The sequence below is a fragment of the Peromyscus californicus genome, unplaced genomic scaffold, assembly GCF_007827085.1.
Source record: "Peromyscus californicus insignis strain IS unplaced genomic scaffold, ASM782708v3 Scaffold_7__1_contigs__length_154581171, whole genome shotgun sequence".
Lineage (NCBI taxonomy): Eukaryota > Metazoa > Chordata > Mammalia > Rodentia > Cricetidae > Peromyscus > Peromyscus californicus.
In genome coordinates, this window is record NW_026294595.1 from 43409764 (window position 1) to 43426152 (window position 16389).

Consider the following 16389-nt stretch of genomic DNA (forward strand, 5'->3'; position numbering starts at 1 on the left):
GGAGTTGGGTGGCAGGCCCCCCAAAGGAGAAGAGTAAGAACAACTACATTTTGGTGTTCCAACATGGGGCTAGAGTAAAAGAAAAGTGAACTATAGGTACGAACTGAAATGCTTTGAACCTTGGAGACAGCCTCAGTTTATACTCGCTTATCTATCTGATTATTAACATTGCCCTCTTTTTTATTTTTTAAAGGAATTTCTCTCGGTAGCAGAGGCCGAGATGTCCAATACCAAGGTGCAGCACCAAGCAAGGGCTTCTTTCTCTGCCGTCTTACGGCCAAAGGGGAGAGGTCAGAGAGGAGGAGGCTGATATGAAGCTTTAAGTCCCTTCCTAGTAAACATGGATCCATTCACGAGGGTGAACATTTTAAACACACCTCATAGGTAGAATTCCAACTCTGTTTAATTGAGAATTAAATTTCAAACACACACTTTCTAAGAGACACAGTTAAACCATTGCAACTTTTCCAGACAAACATAGGTTCTAAGTCTTTGATGGTGGCTATGATTCCTAGGACCAGTACCCAATAATGAAATACTGCTTTGGTTTATAATTTAGGTAGCATGTAGTAGTCAAGAAGCTTCTACTCTGTACCTGTAAAAGACTCGCTCTAAAGACATAATTTGAAAACTTGAGTATCAGAATCACCAGAGGGGAGCTTTAAAATGAGAATTGTGGATGCCATCTCAAGAGTTTCTTATTCACAAGGCCAGCTGAGTGAGAAAGGCGTATTTTTAAATGCCTAGGTGATGTTGGTGCCAATGGAAGTCAGGCCTGCAGACGGCTAGACAGCCCTTCAAGCATCCCACCCAGCACAGCACCCACTGCTGCGCTTCATAAAAGAGGCATACACAGGTGGCGAGCACTGCAAGTCAACCGAATGGCTGGTGATTGTGAGATCCACTTAATACCAAACAGTGGCCTAAATGTTAACTACGGTGTCAGTCCAGAGCTGGGTATGTGGACACACTCAGTAAATATTATTACTATTTTAACACACTCAGTAAATATTATTACCATTTTAGCTCTCTTTTATTAACTAAAACCTATCCACCAGTCACTAGTTACTCCTGCATCTTTATTTTATTGTGAAACAACCAGAGATTATATCTTTGACATCTATTTTAAGTTATTAAAACGTTAAAAATTAAAATATGAGGGCATCACTCCACACTTCCCTTTCCTCCATCTCATACTGGTAGCCTTGTTTTCTGTTATTATTGTCACTTTATAACTACACACATATATAAATACAGCCTGCTGATTCTCTTTAGTGTGGCCAGCTTTACAGAAGCTCTGTGCTTTGAATGATAAATTTTATGAACTAAAAGATTGGTAAAAGGTATGTAATCTATGTCTAACAGATATGCAGTCTATGTAATCTGAGTTTTATCTTTGCATCTGCTAAATTTCTAGAAAGACAAATGGGGTAGTGGTGTGTGTCTCATTTGTTTAGCTCTCAAGAGGAACACATTTATAGATTGGGTTGTGTGTGTGTGTGTGTGTGTGTGTGTGAGAGAGAGAGAGAGAGAGAGAGAGAGAGAGAGAGAGAGAGAGAGAGAGAGAGAGAGAGGAGACAGAGAGAGAAGAGACTTTGCTATTTTCATAAGGATAAATAACTATAAGATACTTGCATAAAATAATTTTGCATCTTATAGCTAAAACATTTTATAAAAAATGTTAAGTTGCTATAGAGAAATGGATAAAGAAAATGTGGTACATTTATACAATGGAGTATTACTTAGCTGTTAAAAACAAAGACATCAGGAAATTTGCAGGCAAATGGATGGAACTAGAAAAAAATCATCCTGAGTGAGGGAAAACAGACTGAGAAAGACAAACATGCTATGTACTCACTCTTAAGTGGATACCAACTGTAAAGTGAAGGATAACCATGCTACAATCCATAAGGCTAGATAACAAGGAGGACCCAAGGGGAGACGCATGGATCTCCCTGGGAAGGGGAAATAAAGAGATCTCCTAGTTGGAGTGGGTGGGTAGGCATGGGAACTTGAGGGATTGGGTTGGGGTGTGGGCAGAGGGAGACAGTGCTGAGAGAGATGACTGGAAAGGGGGGTTTTACAGAGTAGGGTAGTAGCCTGATGCAAGGGAAACTTCCACGAGTCTGTAAGGATGGCCCCAGTTAAGACTCCTGGTAGCAGTGGATGCATAGTCTGAACTGGACATCCCCTATGATTAGATTGCTGACTACCCAGGTTGTCGTTGGAAAGCCTTCATCAAATGACTGATGGAGGCAGATTCAGAGACCCAGAGCCAAACACCATGTGGGAGGAGGGATTGTAGGAAATGGGGGGAGGGGGGTGAGGGCAGGAGGGGGGAAAGTCGGGAACATCTTGACAACCAGGGAGCCTGCATGGGACTGACCTAGGCACTCTGTATATATGTGACAGTTGTGTAGCTTGGTCTGTATGTGGGACTCCTGGAAATGGGAGCAGGGGCTGTCCCTGGTGCTTTGCCTGGCTCTTTGGAACCTATTCCTCATGCTGGAGTTCCTTGCCCAGCTTTAGAACAGGAGGAGGTGCTTGGTCTTACAACAGCTTTGCTGACCCATGGGAGGCCTTCCCCTTTCTGAGTGATTACAGAGGAGGGGTGGATTGAGGGTGGTGCAGAGAGAAGGAGCGGGGAGGGGAGCTGTGGTTGGGATTTAAAATAAATAAATAAATGAATAAATAAATAAATAAATAAATAGAATAGTATATGTATTAAGAAGGAAACTGCTTTTTTATTCCTAATAAAGCACCGTCATGTGGTAAAAAGCCAGCATTGAATAAAACCAGAGAGAAAAGGGTATTTCATTAATAATACCAACAAGAATAAATCCCTGTATGATTATTTAAAAAGAAGGCAAATAAAATTAAAATATCAAGACTATGAAACATTTTTTATAGCAGATACAGGCAATCAGAATATTTATTGTACTTGACAATTGAACAAATTATTTTAAAAACATGACCATGCAGGCTGACAAAAGAGGAAGTTTAAAATGGTCAGCGTGAAACCTCTTGAAGTGGTTGAACTAAAACCTAGTTTCCATAAAGGCAGTGGCGAGACTACAGTAGTTTCAAACTTAAGTGTTCTCAACTTTCACAAACAGTCTTCTTACAGACTTTAATGAACCACATGAAGAAAATCTGAACAAAGTGTCAGAAAACATCTTTCAATAATGGAAAAATCACTTAAAAATAGACATTTATTTCAAAAATATAAGGATTGATCAATATCTGAGAGTTACCTTAATATACCACATTAACAGACAAAATAAAACAGGGCATATAACCATCTTGATAGAATGACTTTCATTTTCTTATTAAAAATTGTTAGTAAATAAGAAATTGAAAAAAAAATGACTGAAAGCCATTTAACTACTTAAGAAAACAACAAAATGTAAAACTTCTACTTTGAAAAACCACAAAATATTAGGAAAGATTAAAGATCGAAATAAGTGGAGAAATTAAGTACTGAGTTCATAACACTTCCCCAGTTTTTTAGACCGTAGAACAGAAATAAAATGGCGAAGCATTCTTAACTGTTAGAATGGCAGTGTTTTATGTGGACCACCTTTAGGCACTGGTACGTCCTCTGTAACTATTGGGTCCACAGGGAGTATTTTCAGCCGGTCTCCCAACTCTCTGCCCACAGTCCCACATACTGTACCTGCTGTAATGCAGCAATCGCATCGCTGGGTCTTTCCATTTTAGAGTAAACTTTTGCTAGAAGGACTTGGGAACGCCCATCCTCCATGAGAGCTGACAATTCAGTTACTAAGAATGGAATGCAAAGGGGATAGTGTCATTTAAAATAAATGTCTATATTTCTCTACATTAAAAAACTGGTCTTAAAAAAGATTTTGACAGTAAATAATAACTTAAAATTTTATAAAGTTAAAGTATAACAAAATCATAAAAAAAGATTTAGGATAGTAATTGGCTGGAAGAAAATGTAGAGAACTGAACAGTAATTAGCATTTGTTTTTAGACACTTATTAGCAGGTAATCTTATCACTCATGTCAAGATTGCAATTTTCATTTTTCAGTCTGTAAAAATGTCTGATGACGCCATTAAAATAGAATAGTCTCTGCATACAATTAAGGAATTGCTTTTTTAATTCTTAATCAATTACCATCATTAAGGGCACAAACTACAATGTCCACAGGTCTGGTTTCTAGTCTAGGCTCATCTCTAGCTAACTATGTAATCTTTCCCCCTGTAGAATAATATTCCCTATTTAGCATAAAAGTGAAACTTCAAATAAGTCCAATAAATAATCCAAACAAAGTGGCACGCAATGATCTAAGGAATACTTTGTGACTGAAGGGGCACGTCAGACCCCTAAATGAGGACAAAGTCAGTTTGTTGCACCATTTATGGAGTATACAATCCAGGCCACATTCTGCTATATACCCCCTGCACGTAGGTCAGAGCACTATTTAGAGGAGTTGGTTCTCTCCTTTGCTCATATGGATCCAGGAGATCAATCTCAGGTTGTCAGGCCTAGCAGCAAGCGCCTTTACCTGCTGAGCCATCTTGCTGGCTCAATCACTGTTTAACACTTCAACCTGTTGAAGGAGTGCTTTGTTTTGTAATTAATTAACAAATTTGATTAACAAAAACTCAGCCTAGCATGAATAAGGTTCCAAAATTTGTCATGGTTACTTTACAGGTAAGAAAAGCTGGGAAGTGGGCGGAGTGACAAATAGAAACAATGTGGAAGTCCACAGAAGCTGGAGTCTTCGCTCTGACCTAATTAGAGGGCCAGGGTGGCAGGGCTGTAAAAGTAATGTGGCTGGATTTACAGAAAAGCTTTAGATCACTTCTGGATTCAGAGAGGCTGCAGCAGTTGAGGACTGAAGCAGGGCAGACTGGTGGAAGTAGGGAGGATGCAGTCGGGCAGGTCAGCTAGCTACCATCCCAATCCAGGAGAAGCAAATGGGGACAGAACGTAGTGGAAACTGAGTTGTGGGAGCAGTGAGACTCAGAAGTGAGTCATCAGCTATTTAAACAGAACGAAAAGGCAGAAGCCAAGACTTTGGTTCTTACCCACTAAAATGAAAATAAAGTTGTAATGGTTGAGAGGAGGAGGGTCCCATGCAGAAAACATTTAGGAGATGTATTAAGAATTTCGGTTTAGGCAGAATAAATTAAAGACGTATGTTAGAAATCAGGTACTTGTATTTATAAGCTGTGGAAACCTTTATATATGAAGGAACATGAGCTGTAGACTGCTGATTTAAAAAAATAGGGACAATTTAAAGTTAATTAATACAGTAACACATGAAATGTGTATAAAGGTCCATTAGTCTGCCTCAGGCTGTGTTCAACAAACATTCATTAAGCTTTTACTACATAAACACAACACAGTTAACTTGTATAAAATACATACTGTATTTTCCCCTACAACCTTAGGCCCTTTTGTGTTAGCAGTGAGAGCTGACTGAGCAATGCACACTGTTCGGCATGAGTGAGAAATCACACAGTAAATGTATCCTTAATTGGGAGGATTTATGGGACAACTTCATTAAAACTAAACTAAGACCATCTGGGAGTATTAGAAAGCTTAGGGTAGACTCCTCTTACAGATGGAAACTTACATGGTGTTAGCAAAAGAAAATCAATGGAATGAAATTAAGTTTCCAAAGAGTCACATATATGGGATTTACTGTGAACTAAAGGTGGTATTTGAAAAAACAATTAAAGCTGACTATCCATTTTGAAGATGATATAGAAAAAAATTATATGTAGTTTAAAGTCCTTAATTGAAAATAAAGACAAAAAGGCCAAGTAACATCCCATAAGACTTTTATAACATGGTTATGAAAGCTTTTTCACAAAATAAAGTAACAAAGAAACCAAAGAAGAAAGATGGTCTGATTTGATATATGGTAAGACACAATAAATAAACTTGGCAAACAACAACAACAACAAAAAATCCCAAAAAACAAAAAAACAAGACAAAACAAAAAAACCAACCAACCAACCAAACACCAGCCCCAGCAAGATCGTCTATCACAAAATGAATTTGGGCAGCTGAGAAAGGATTGGCATGAATTCTAGGCCAGCCTGGGCCTAGAGGAGATCATCCTTCCCATGAAACAAAGCAACAAGAAAGAATGAAACAATATTCAGTTCTAGTAAGTACACAGAGGTATATAAACCAAAATCGTCCCACAGTTTTGTTTTTAAATTTTTCTTCAAATACTAATAAATACAAACACACAATATTCTGTGATTTTAAGACACATTTCATAATTTTGAAACAGAGGACTATATTTGCAAATAAGAAAAGAAATAAGATGAAAATAGTATAGAATTATACATAACTGTAAATACATAGTCTAGTGTGCATAGCTATTCCCCAATACCTGGGGGACTGGTTTTGAGCACTTCCATCCAATACCTAAATCCATGGGTGTGCAGATCCTTTATGTAAGTGATGTAGTGTTTTCACATAAAATGCACGTGTCTGCTGATATCATCTAAATCATTGCTAGATTACTAATAACACCCAACATAATGGAAATGTTATATAAATATCTCTTTTGTGATAGTTAGGAAATAATGACAAGAAAAGTGTCTCTACATGTTCAGAACAGGAACAACCTTTCTTTGAAATATTTATGACCCATGGTTGGCTGGGTCTGCGGATTCCAGAATGTCAACTGTAACTGTGTGTGCACCGGAACAGAAGCATGAGTAGGCCGACTTAGGAAAATATGAAGGTGGCTAATTGGAGATTTCTCGGGTGAGTGGGAGAAAGCAAGGCTTTCACTTACTTCAGCAATCTTTAAACTCTGAGAGGAATAAGCACTATATTTTACTAAAAATTGAAAGTCTTAAAAAAAAAATAAACTTGCCCACTTGTAAAAAGGCAATGTGAAAATACTGGAAAAAAATCTCTATGCACAAATGTTTTCCCAGCATGTATTCTTAAGAAATATAAGCAAGTACTCGGGGAGATGGTTCAATGGTAAAGATGGCTGCTGCCATGTCCGACAAACTGAGTTCAATATCTGGGATATACTTCCCCGAGTTGTCCTCTGACCTCAACACCTACTCGATGGCATGAGAACACACCTGCAACACACATTATAAACCCAAAGAGGAAACAAATGTAAAAAATTTAAAATGCAACTGTACACCAAGGATTAAGATATAAGTGTATTAGTTGTAATGTGGTTTATGGTACCATTATGGGAAAACAAAATAAATGCTCAATAATATTAGTAAAATTAAAAATATTACCAAGTTATAAAACATTAATGCTATTTGATCAAATGGTATGAATGTAATGGTACCAACACATATTTTCTCATATTGTATACAGAGAAAATAGCTAAAGAGGTAATACATTTTTTGAAAAGGAAAATCACAAAGACCATATTTATATAAAAACACAAACAAATGCATAGAGAATATATATTTATTCACATTCCACCTATATGGAAAGTAATGTCAGCAGAATTTGTGGAAAAACAGTTGACTTAATGCATTACTATACTTTTATAATGCCTGAATTTTTTTGTATGCATTTGTTTGTATGTGTGCATTTGTGTATCATGTAGAGGCCAGAGTCAATGTCAGGGCCAATCTTCACCCTACCTTTGAGACAGGGTCTCACTGAACCTGAGCAGGATAATTTGTCTGGCCAGTATCAGATATGAATGCTGTCTCTGCTTCCCCATCTCTAAGATTATAGGCACAGGGTGCTGGGCTTCTTAAGTTTTTTTTCTTTTTAATGTCAATTCTAGAGGTCCAAACCCAGGTCATCAAGGAAGTACTTTAGCAATGGGCTTATCTCTGCAACAACTCAAGATACTTGAATTCTTAAGAAAAAATTAATATTTTTACAAGTCAACATTATAAAAGTGGCCGGGGGTGGTGGCACATGCCTTTGATCCCAACACTCGGGAGGGGAGGCAGAGGCAGGTGGATCTCTGTGAGCTGAAGGCCAGCCTGGGCTACAGAGTGAGTTCCAGGAAAGGCTCCAAAGCTACATAGAGAAACCCTGTCTCAAAACAAACAAACAAGATTATAAAAGTGTTGAAGTGCTTAAATATCAATAATTGTAATTTATATATATTTCTATCATTTTTGGAATTAAGCGCTTTTATAACACAATTAACTATTTATTAAATTTATTATTAGATTTAAAACACACCCATTTGGCAGAGTTGAGTTCTGAAAGAAGAAAAATACATGTGAATTCATATAACCAACTACATATAAAAATATCAAGAAAACCAATATATAATTAGGTATTATAAAAATAAATAGACCAGATTTATCAAGCAAACTTTTTTCTAATCAGAATGACTTTCATACCAGGTTCATGAGCTAGAGAATGCTGGAGAACTTTCTCTGCTTTCTCATACAACTTCAGTCTTAGTAAGAGCTCAGCCAGGTCATAGCAAAGGCAATTTTGTTGTCCACTTTTCAGAGCAGCTTCATAATAGGTGATTGCCTAAACAAAGTCCATTTCAGTTAGGGCTTAAAAAAGCACCGAAATTTCATACATCCCAGGCATAAGGCATACTGATAACTAGAAATAATATATGAAGAACAGTAGGCATATATCTGTGCTGTCAGAGAAGTAAGCTGCTTTTCTTAGAGAATCATAGAATACAGAGCAACCAGCATTTTCTTACAATAAAGGAATAATGAACAATACTAGGCAAAAAAATTTAGAGATTATTCTAGAGGTCAGCAAGCCTTCTTAAACACATTTGCTTTCCTAGTAGGTGTACATGTACTTAACAATGACCAGGCATAGCACATACACCAATCAAGGGAAACACTTTCTCCCTACTAGAAACCAAAACACAACCTCCTTGAAGCGTATAGCTTGACCAAACTGGCAGAGCAGAAAGGAAAGTAATTACGCTACATTACGTAACAAAGGAGATGTGGGATTAGTGACTTTAGGACCATTATTTGATTGCAGAGACTGAGAAGAAGCTTAAAGTACTGCTAGGGTCAAAACAATCTTCACAAAAGGCAGCACTGAAGAAAGTAGGTTACTGAGAAAATCTGACACGACACAAATACCAGTTTGCACACACGAACGTGGAGCTTAAAATCACCAAAGATGCGGAAGGTGGCTGCTGCTGCTGCTGCTGCTGCTGCAGGCTTCTCTACAGCAGGTCTGGATCAACTTGATCCAACAGATGTACTGACATTATGGAGCAGTTACCTTTGAGTAATTGTGAGTTTTGACAAGCGCTTTCCCAATTTTTCTTGCCAGTGTTCCATCTTTTGGGTTCTGATTTAATGCTTGTTCATAGGCCACTATGGCTTCTTCAGGCTAACATTGTCAGACACAAATGACCAACATTAACCAACAGCTTAAGTGGATCCATTAAAGACCAACATTTCCGAAACTAAGGCCCTCCCAACGTGGACTACTTTAACACAGTATATACTGAAGAACATAAAAGTAAACAATTCTAGATAGAAGACGGAAAGTGGGCCAGATACTCATCACTGTAATCATACCCACAATGACCACACTCTTGACTATAGCAACTTTGCATTTCCTGACAGTCACTATAACTGTCAGTAGATCTCTCTCCACCCTTCTGTTTAGAGGAAACTCCTGACATTCTCCTAGCAACATCTCTATTGCAGATAAGATCGCTGAGTTAAGTCTCCATGTTAAAAACATGGTGGAACCTAACCTTTTTTGCAATCACTAGAACTCAAATATTAAACGATGAAAAAGCTAAATTCCTTTTAATAGAAAGTTATACTAATTATAAAGTTCTACATTTTAAAAAAATATTTGAATTCAGTAGAATTAGAAATTTTACCTCTTGGATGTTCATGTATGCATCACCAAGGAGCAGAAAGGACCGGGGACTGGGCATTCTTTCAGCAATTTCTCTGGAAATTAGACCAACTTTACTTAGTATATTGAATACAGGTAACATTTACAAACCAGTAAGATAAAATGATGGTTTATTTATCTCAAGTATACAGTAGCCTTCAGAATATTGCCAGTAGTGTTATCTTGTTAACATGTATACTTTTCTTGCTACATCACAATGCACTTTTCAATGACTCTTTCCATTTTCTGACATGCAGGAGGAGAGTAATGGTAGACAGTAAACATTCAAACTCTCCTTGTCCGGAGGATTCCTTAACAGGAGGAAGGGACTGTGTGGTCTACCTGAGCTCTCACCTTCAGGGTGAGAATTAGTGGATGAAATTACCTCCAAACCACCACGTCTTCTGCTTCAGCATCTGCTGCTTGTTTATTTGCAACAAGTAGATGACTGAGATCTTCCTGCTTCACCCCACCCCCAAGTGTTACAATGACAAGTCTGCACCACCACGCTTGGTTTGCTGCTCCATTTTAAACATACCACACCTGAGCATTTACAACCTCTATGATAAAACTAATTACTATTCCAACTTTATAGATGCTGCTAAGAGTGCGTGTCCAGAGCTAATCTGTCAGATTTGCCTGAAACCAAAACATGCTTTTCGTTATTACATCACAGCACATCCAAAAGAAACTAAACCTTTTGGTTCCTGTTTTTGGAGACAAGAGTGTTGCTATACAGCCTCATTGGCCTGAAACTCTTACATAGGGCAGGCTGCTCTCAAAGTCACAATAATCCTCCTGCCTCAGGCTGCTTAATGCTACAAGCCACCATACTGGATGTAGAAGCATGATCCTGACATTTAAACGTCTCACCATCATCAGAAGGCACTGGTTTCTTAGAATACTTGATACTTACTAAGAATTTGAGTAACATGTTTGGTTAGATTGTTGGATATGTTGATGAGTGAGAACTGACTTAGTCTGCTCACTTAGTCACACATTCACAGCAACATGTATGCACCGTGTCCCAGTAACTCTTAGGGCCTCATGTGACAAAGCTATTGTTCACTCAAAAGGAAGAGGTGAATCATAACTTGGAGTTTGGAGCACATTAACTGACAATTTTCCTCTTCTACAATAGATATGCCAAGTATTAAATATGCCTGTCTAGGCTCTGGATCGTTGCTATATAATGTGGTTATTAGAGTATATCTAACTCTTGCCTTTTCTTTCCCCAAACCAAAGAGTCAGAGCTAAAACGGACATTTGATGAGGGTATTTCAGAAAATACTAGGCCATGCACTGAAGCAACCGTAGTTCTATTTAGGGTAAACACGTTGGTGAGAGTGATCATGGGCATGACCACCTCCAAGAAAAGACCTGTAAAGACTCTGTGACATGAAAAAGACAGAATGCCAACATGAGGGCTAATTTCAGGAGGAAATGTGCCATGTAAGTAACAACTTACCTGTAACAGGTGATATATAACATTTTCTCTTTTCTATGCTTCAGGTAAATATCTGCCATTTTTTCTTTGGCCTCTATAAAATAAGGCTGTTCGGTTGTGACATTTCGAAGCATGCTTAATGCACGCTCCGTATCTCCTTGGGCCAGAGCCAGGTCTGCATTAGCAATAGTAACACGTAATTCTTCACACGTTCCAGAAAACTCATGGATGGCATCTTGTAAAACCTTTGCTGCCTCGTGCTGTAAAGAAAAAAAAAAAGAAAGACTCCTACAAAATAGGCAACAAATTACCCCAGAGAGGAGCCTCATCTACCAAAACACAATGATGTCAGTACATTCATGGTGTTTACAAAAATAAACTGATAGGTTTTTAAGTGAAGTCTTTAAGTTTAAAGAGACCAAAACCAGTTGAGGCTATAAATATTAGTTAAGTGGCTGTTTTTTTACAACCAGGATGACAGCAGTTGCTATACAGAGTTACTACTATTCTGGAACAGAATCGTAAATTACATGATTACATTTCATGGTGGTCAACATAGGTAGGCACAATGAAAAATCCATCCAGGGTCAAATTACATTTAATTTCCAGGCACTTGCAAGATGCACATATTTTACTGAAAGGTTAGGAAAAAGTAAGTTGCTAAATTTTGACAGTTGGCCAAGGGACTAATTCTGGCTTTTTGATTTTCTATATGTATATCATATATATCTATGTAGAAAATTATTCAAATAGAATTACATATTTATATATTACATATTACACAGGAGAGAGGAAGGTATTAGTACATACATGTGCATGCATGCGCACATCACATCCCCATACCCCCACAAGCTCCAATCTGCATTAACTTACCTGTTCTCCATTTAAGCGGTGAACCTCCACCAACTCCAGGAAGATGGATAAACGGTGGCTGGCATCCACCTCAGTTCTGTGTTTTGACTTCGAGGAGGCTCTACTTCTCCTCATTCCTGGGAGGTTCATTGCCATGTGCAGAGTTTTAATTGCTTCTGCTACTTCTCCCATTTTCTTTTGTGACTGTGCTTTGATTAAGTGGTATAATGGGTAGTCTCTCACCTGAGAAAAAAATTAACAATAGTTCTCAGATGTGTCCACAATGGAAAACCAGAGTTTACAATCCACCAAATATGTCATAGGAATCTTGAGTATAGCTCATTTGTGATCATATCCACAAAGTCTGTTTCTGACCTTATTTATTCACTTCCTAATCATAATTTTAAATTAAAATTGTATTAGAAAGGACTTGCAAATTTAAAAAAAACCTCACATATTGAAATTACCCAGACCCAAATACTATACATGTCAATCAACTATGTAGTAGTTTAATCATATTAACTCTAACGTTCAGGAAAACTGCTACTCCAGCATCCTCCTGAATGTCAAAGAGGTTGAACAATTAATGTTTTTACAGGGTAAACAACACATCCTAAAATTTGAACTTTCAGTAAAGGGATATCTTTATTTGAGGCTTCTCTAGTAGTGATATGCCTCTTAGATTTCTAGAAAAAAGTCTGCATTTCTATTCTTTTTTACTTTTAATACTAAAAGTCTCAAGGTGCTTTCATTAAACATTGGTCTTCCCTTTTCATATTACCCCTAAACACAAAGTAAAGAATCTTCCATCTGTATTTCAGCTGTAAACAGTATATAGAGCTTAGAGGGGACTAATTGAATGAGTGATAAAGAGAAGCCAAAGGGCATGACCGTCAGTGTGGTGGTGGGGAAACTACCACAGACCGAAGGAGCCTTAGTCCTCCAGCAGCTGGAGGTTGTGCACCTGGGGACTGGACTGAACACTCACACCTGCTCCTCTTCCAGAGCGTGAAGAACAGTGCATGGGCACAGCACTGGGTGCTCCTACATCTAGAGCCCTACTGTCCCAAGACAAAGAAGCAATAGTTCTGGCTTCTTATTTAGAACTTGAATTCTCTGGAGTGGGTAGCTGTTTCAGCTTGGACCTGGAAGTACTACCCCCACTGAGGCTTCTGGTAATTGTCACTCCTACGAGGTGGGGCCGAGACAGGAGCCCTTAAGACCCGAGATCCAGATGTGCCAGCTCTCTTGGTTCCTGGATCTTGGACGCTGGAGGTAGATGGAGCAGAGTTCTCCAGAGAACACTGCTGGACTGCACTTCACCTCTCCTGGACCCTGTAACCTATCCCTTTACTTGTAAGTTACCCCACAAAATAAACCTCCCTTTTAACTACGTGGAGTTGCCTTAATATTTCCAACAATAATTCTCTAGCTCATTTCATGGTTTTCTCCCAGAACGGAGTGAATCACCAGTTTGAGGCTTCCTTCCACGAGTCTAAAATAGTGCTAGAAGCATCTAATGTTCAGGGAAAATGACTGAAATTTCCTGGATCATAAGAGATGTCTTTATAGCTTCAAACCACATAATATTCATTTCCAAAATCAGTGTGTATTATTTGACAATGAATCTAAAAAGAGATTATGGAAAAGCAACTGTAAGAGGTTGTGGTAGTTCCCACCTGTACTCCTAGCACTTGGGAGGCTGAGGCAGGAGGATTGATGTAAGTTTGTGGACAACAGTCTACAAAGTGAATTCCAGGTCAGTTTGTCCTACAAAGAAGAATACCACCTCTAAAAAAGCAGAAAAGGAAAGAAAAAGAAAAAGGAAAGCAAAGTCCAAGAAGAAAATGGGCAGTAACATTATACTAACCTTCTCCATTAAAGTATTTGCACAATTCTGCATGTTTTAAAATTATTGTATATATACTTAATTGCTGTATTTAATTCCCATCATAACAAAAACTATTCTACAAATTACACAGAAAAGAAAACCGAGACTTAGAGAAGTACAAAGACTAGAGATTGATCCCCGATCATTCATTACCAAATTCATACAAATTTATTTTATTGATTTGGTGTGTGTGTGTGTGTGTGTGTGTGTGTGTGTTTGTATGCGCTCGTGTGTATGCATGCTGTGATATTGTCTTTCCATATTGTTCAGGCTAGCCTGGAGCTCCTGGTTTCCAGCCTCCTAAGTAGCTAGGATTACTGGTACCCACTACCTAGGTAGTCTGATATTGTGGTAGTTATGTTGTGGTAATTCATATGGTTTTTCATCTATATCAAAGACATCTGAACATTTTCTCCTGTTTCTTGTAATTTCAAAATTCTATTAAAATATTTATTGGCAACGTATTTTAGATTCACATGTAAAATAATTGAACATGTATACATCCATTAAAAGTTCAAGGAACATGCTATGTCTTAACCATTTTAATCTGGAATACTTACATTAAAATTATAGCTCAGACAAAGTTCCAGAGACTGAGAACATAGTTTGACTTTCTCTTGAGACAAGTACACCTGTGCCATCAAGAGGTGGGCCTCCGCGTAGGAGGGGCTGTGCTCTAGACAGTGTTGCAGGTTGTTGTATGCCGCTTCAATGTCACCTAATGGGGGAAACAATGCCTGTGAGGCGTCAGAGTTCAGAGGTAGAGCCCTGAGACGGGACCTAGATCACAAGCAGTTATGGTTCCAGTGTTTAACTCCTCTGTCATGAAGCCATGCCTCCATTGCTACCTGTCCTAGTTAGTTTCCTTCTAGCCACTTGAAGAATAGACCTATGTATCAGGACAACAGTTGGTCACCACAAATCAAGGGAAATAGAAAGGATGACAGCTGGTGTCCATTATTACTGGCAAGACTAAGCATTTACCTTCATTTCCCTCCTAAAAAAGTTTTGTTTATAATTACATTAAAATGGGCTTGAGACTGTTGTCATTTCAATAAGGATTGTCTCTCATAGGCTTGAGCATTTGAAGGCTTGGTGGCCAGTTGGTGGCAGTTTGGGGAGGTTTAGAAATGATGGCTTTTTTGGAGGAAATGTATCATTGGGGAGTGGGTATTGAGGATTTTTAACCTCACTCCACTTGGAGTTCAATTTCTGGGCTTCATGTTTGCATTTGAAAGTTGATCTCTCAGCTTCCTGCTGCAGCCCCATGCCTGCACTTGCTGGAATCTTATCCTTCTGGAACCATAAGGCCACATAAAGGGTTTCTTCTATAAACTGCCTTGCTCTTACCATAGCAACAGAAAGTGACAGGGCAAAGACATTTATAAACCTAGAACTCTTTGGTATCATATACACTAACAAAGAGGACATATTCTACAACTGGGCTACATGACTGTGTGGTATCAAAGACTACTGGGGTCCAGCCCCTCTATAGTTTTTTCCCAGAGTTCCAGAAGAGACACTACCAGTGGCAGATTAATTAATCTATGGGATTTCCTGAATAAATCTGCATACATGAAACTCTTTAGCCCATTTATGCTTCTGAGTCAGTTCTCTCTCTACACAGCTTCTTTTCTGCTCTCACACTTAGCTCCTTTCTTGCATGGTTCTCTTTACATTTTTCTGCTCTTAGTTCTTTTCCATCTAGTTCTTCCCCATCTAGTTCTTTGCATCATAGTTCCCCAATCTAGTTCTCTCAAGTCTCTTGAGGTTTACAGTTCTATACCCATGCAATCAGCAATGCTCTGGCCAAAGAAAGGTCACACAGCTTGAATTCTTACAGGGTCAAAAGGAGGGGTAAATAGTAAGTCTCAGCTATCATTAGCAACCCAAAGGGGGAATGACTACTGGGGAACAGAATCAACTGAGGGCTAAATTCGGTTAATAGATCAGAGAAAAGGTATTTATGTGCTCAAACTATATTCTTAGAAGTGGTTAGTTAAAATGTGAAGAGTCTAAGTCACTAAGTTTTGAGTGAAAATAAAACTATCTCCCCCCCCCCCCCCCCTTTGGAGCTGTATCTGTCTCAGCCTAATCTTGGCTGTGCTGTTTTCTGGCAGGGCGGGGGTAGCTAGCAGCCTGTGTCACAGCTTGCTGTACCTGGGATGTAAAAGCCCTTTTGTTCTGAGCTAATTGTTAAAGGGGAGGCTAGAGATACCATTTGGGCTATGGGAGAAAAGAGGGTTTAAGCTTAATTTGCACAAGAAACAAAGCTTGTCCTAACAAGGTGGTTGTCTCCCTATGGATATTTACCTTAATTCAGGAGACTAGTAGGTGGTTTGGATGCTTATCTGCAG

At 38.5% G+C, this 16389-nt stretch overlaps 1 protein-coding gene across 5 annotated transcripts in view; it reads right to left on the bottom strand.

Annotated features, from left to right (window-relative positions):
• Window positions 1–16389, bottom strand: part of Ttc21b (tetratricopeptide repeat domain 21B) — a 77653-nt gene that overhangs the window by 31598 nt on the left and 29666 nt on the right. For all 5 annotated transcript variants that reach the window (XR_008215454.1, XM_052726407.1, XM_052726406.1 and 2 more), the window contains 7 exons: window positions 14593–14750; window positions 12163–12384; window positions 11311–11549; window positions 9826–9898; window positions 9210–9320; window positions 8342–8480; window positions 3677–3783 (listed from right to left, as the gene is read on the bottom strand). Coding sequence is in view for 4 of the 5 variants with exons in the window: in XM_052726407.1 (XP_052582367.1) it covers window positions 3677–3783; window positions 8342–8480; window positions 9210–9320; window positions 9826–9898; window positions 11311–11549; window positions 12163–12384; window positions 14593–14750 (1049 nt within the window). In the remaining variant the exon portion in view is untranslated. The remainder of the gene's footprint in view (window positions 1–3676; window positions 3784–8341; window positions 8481–9209; window positions 9321–9825; window positions 9899–11310; window positions 11550–12162; window positions 12385–14592; window positions 14751–16389) is intronic.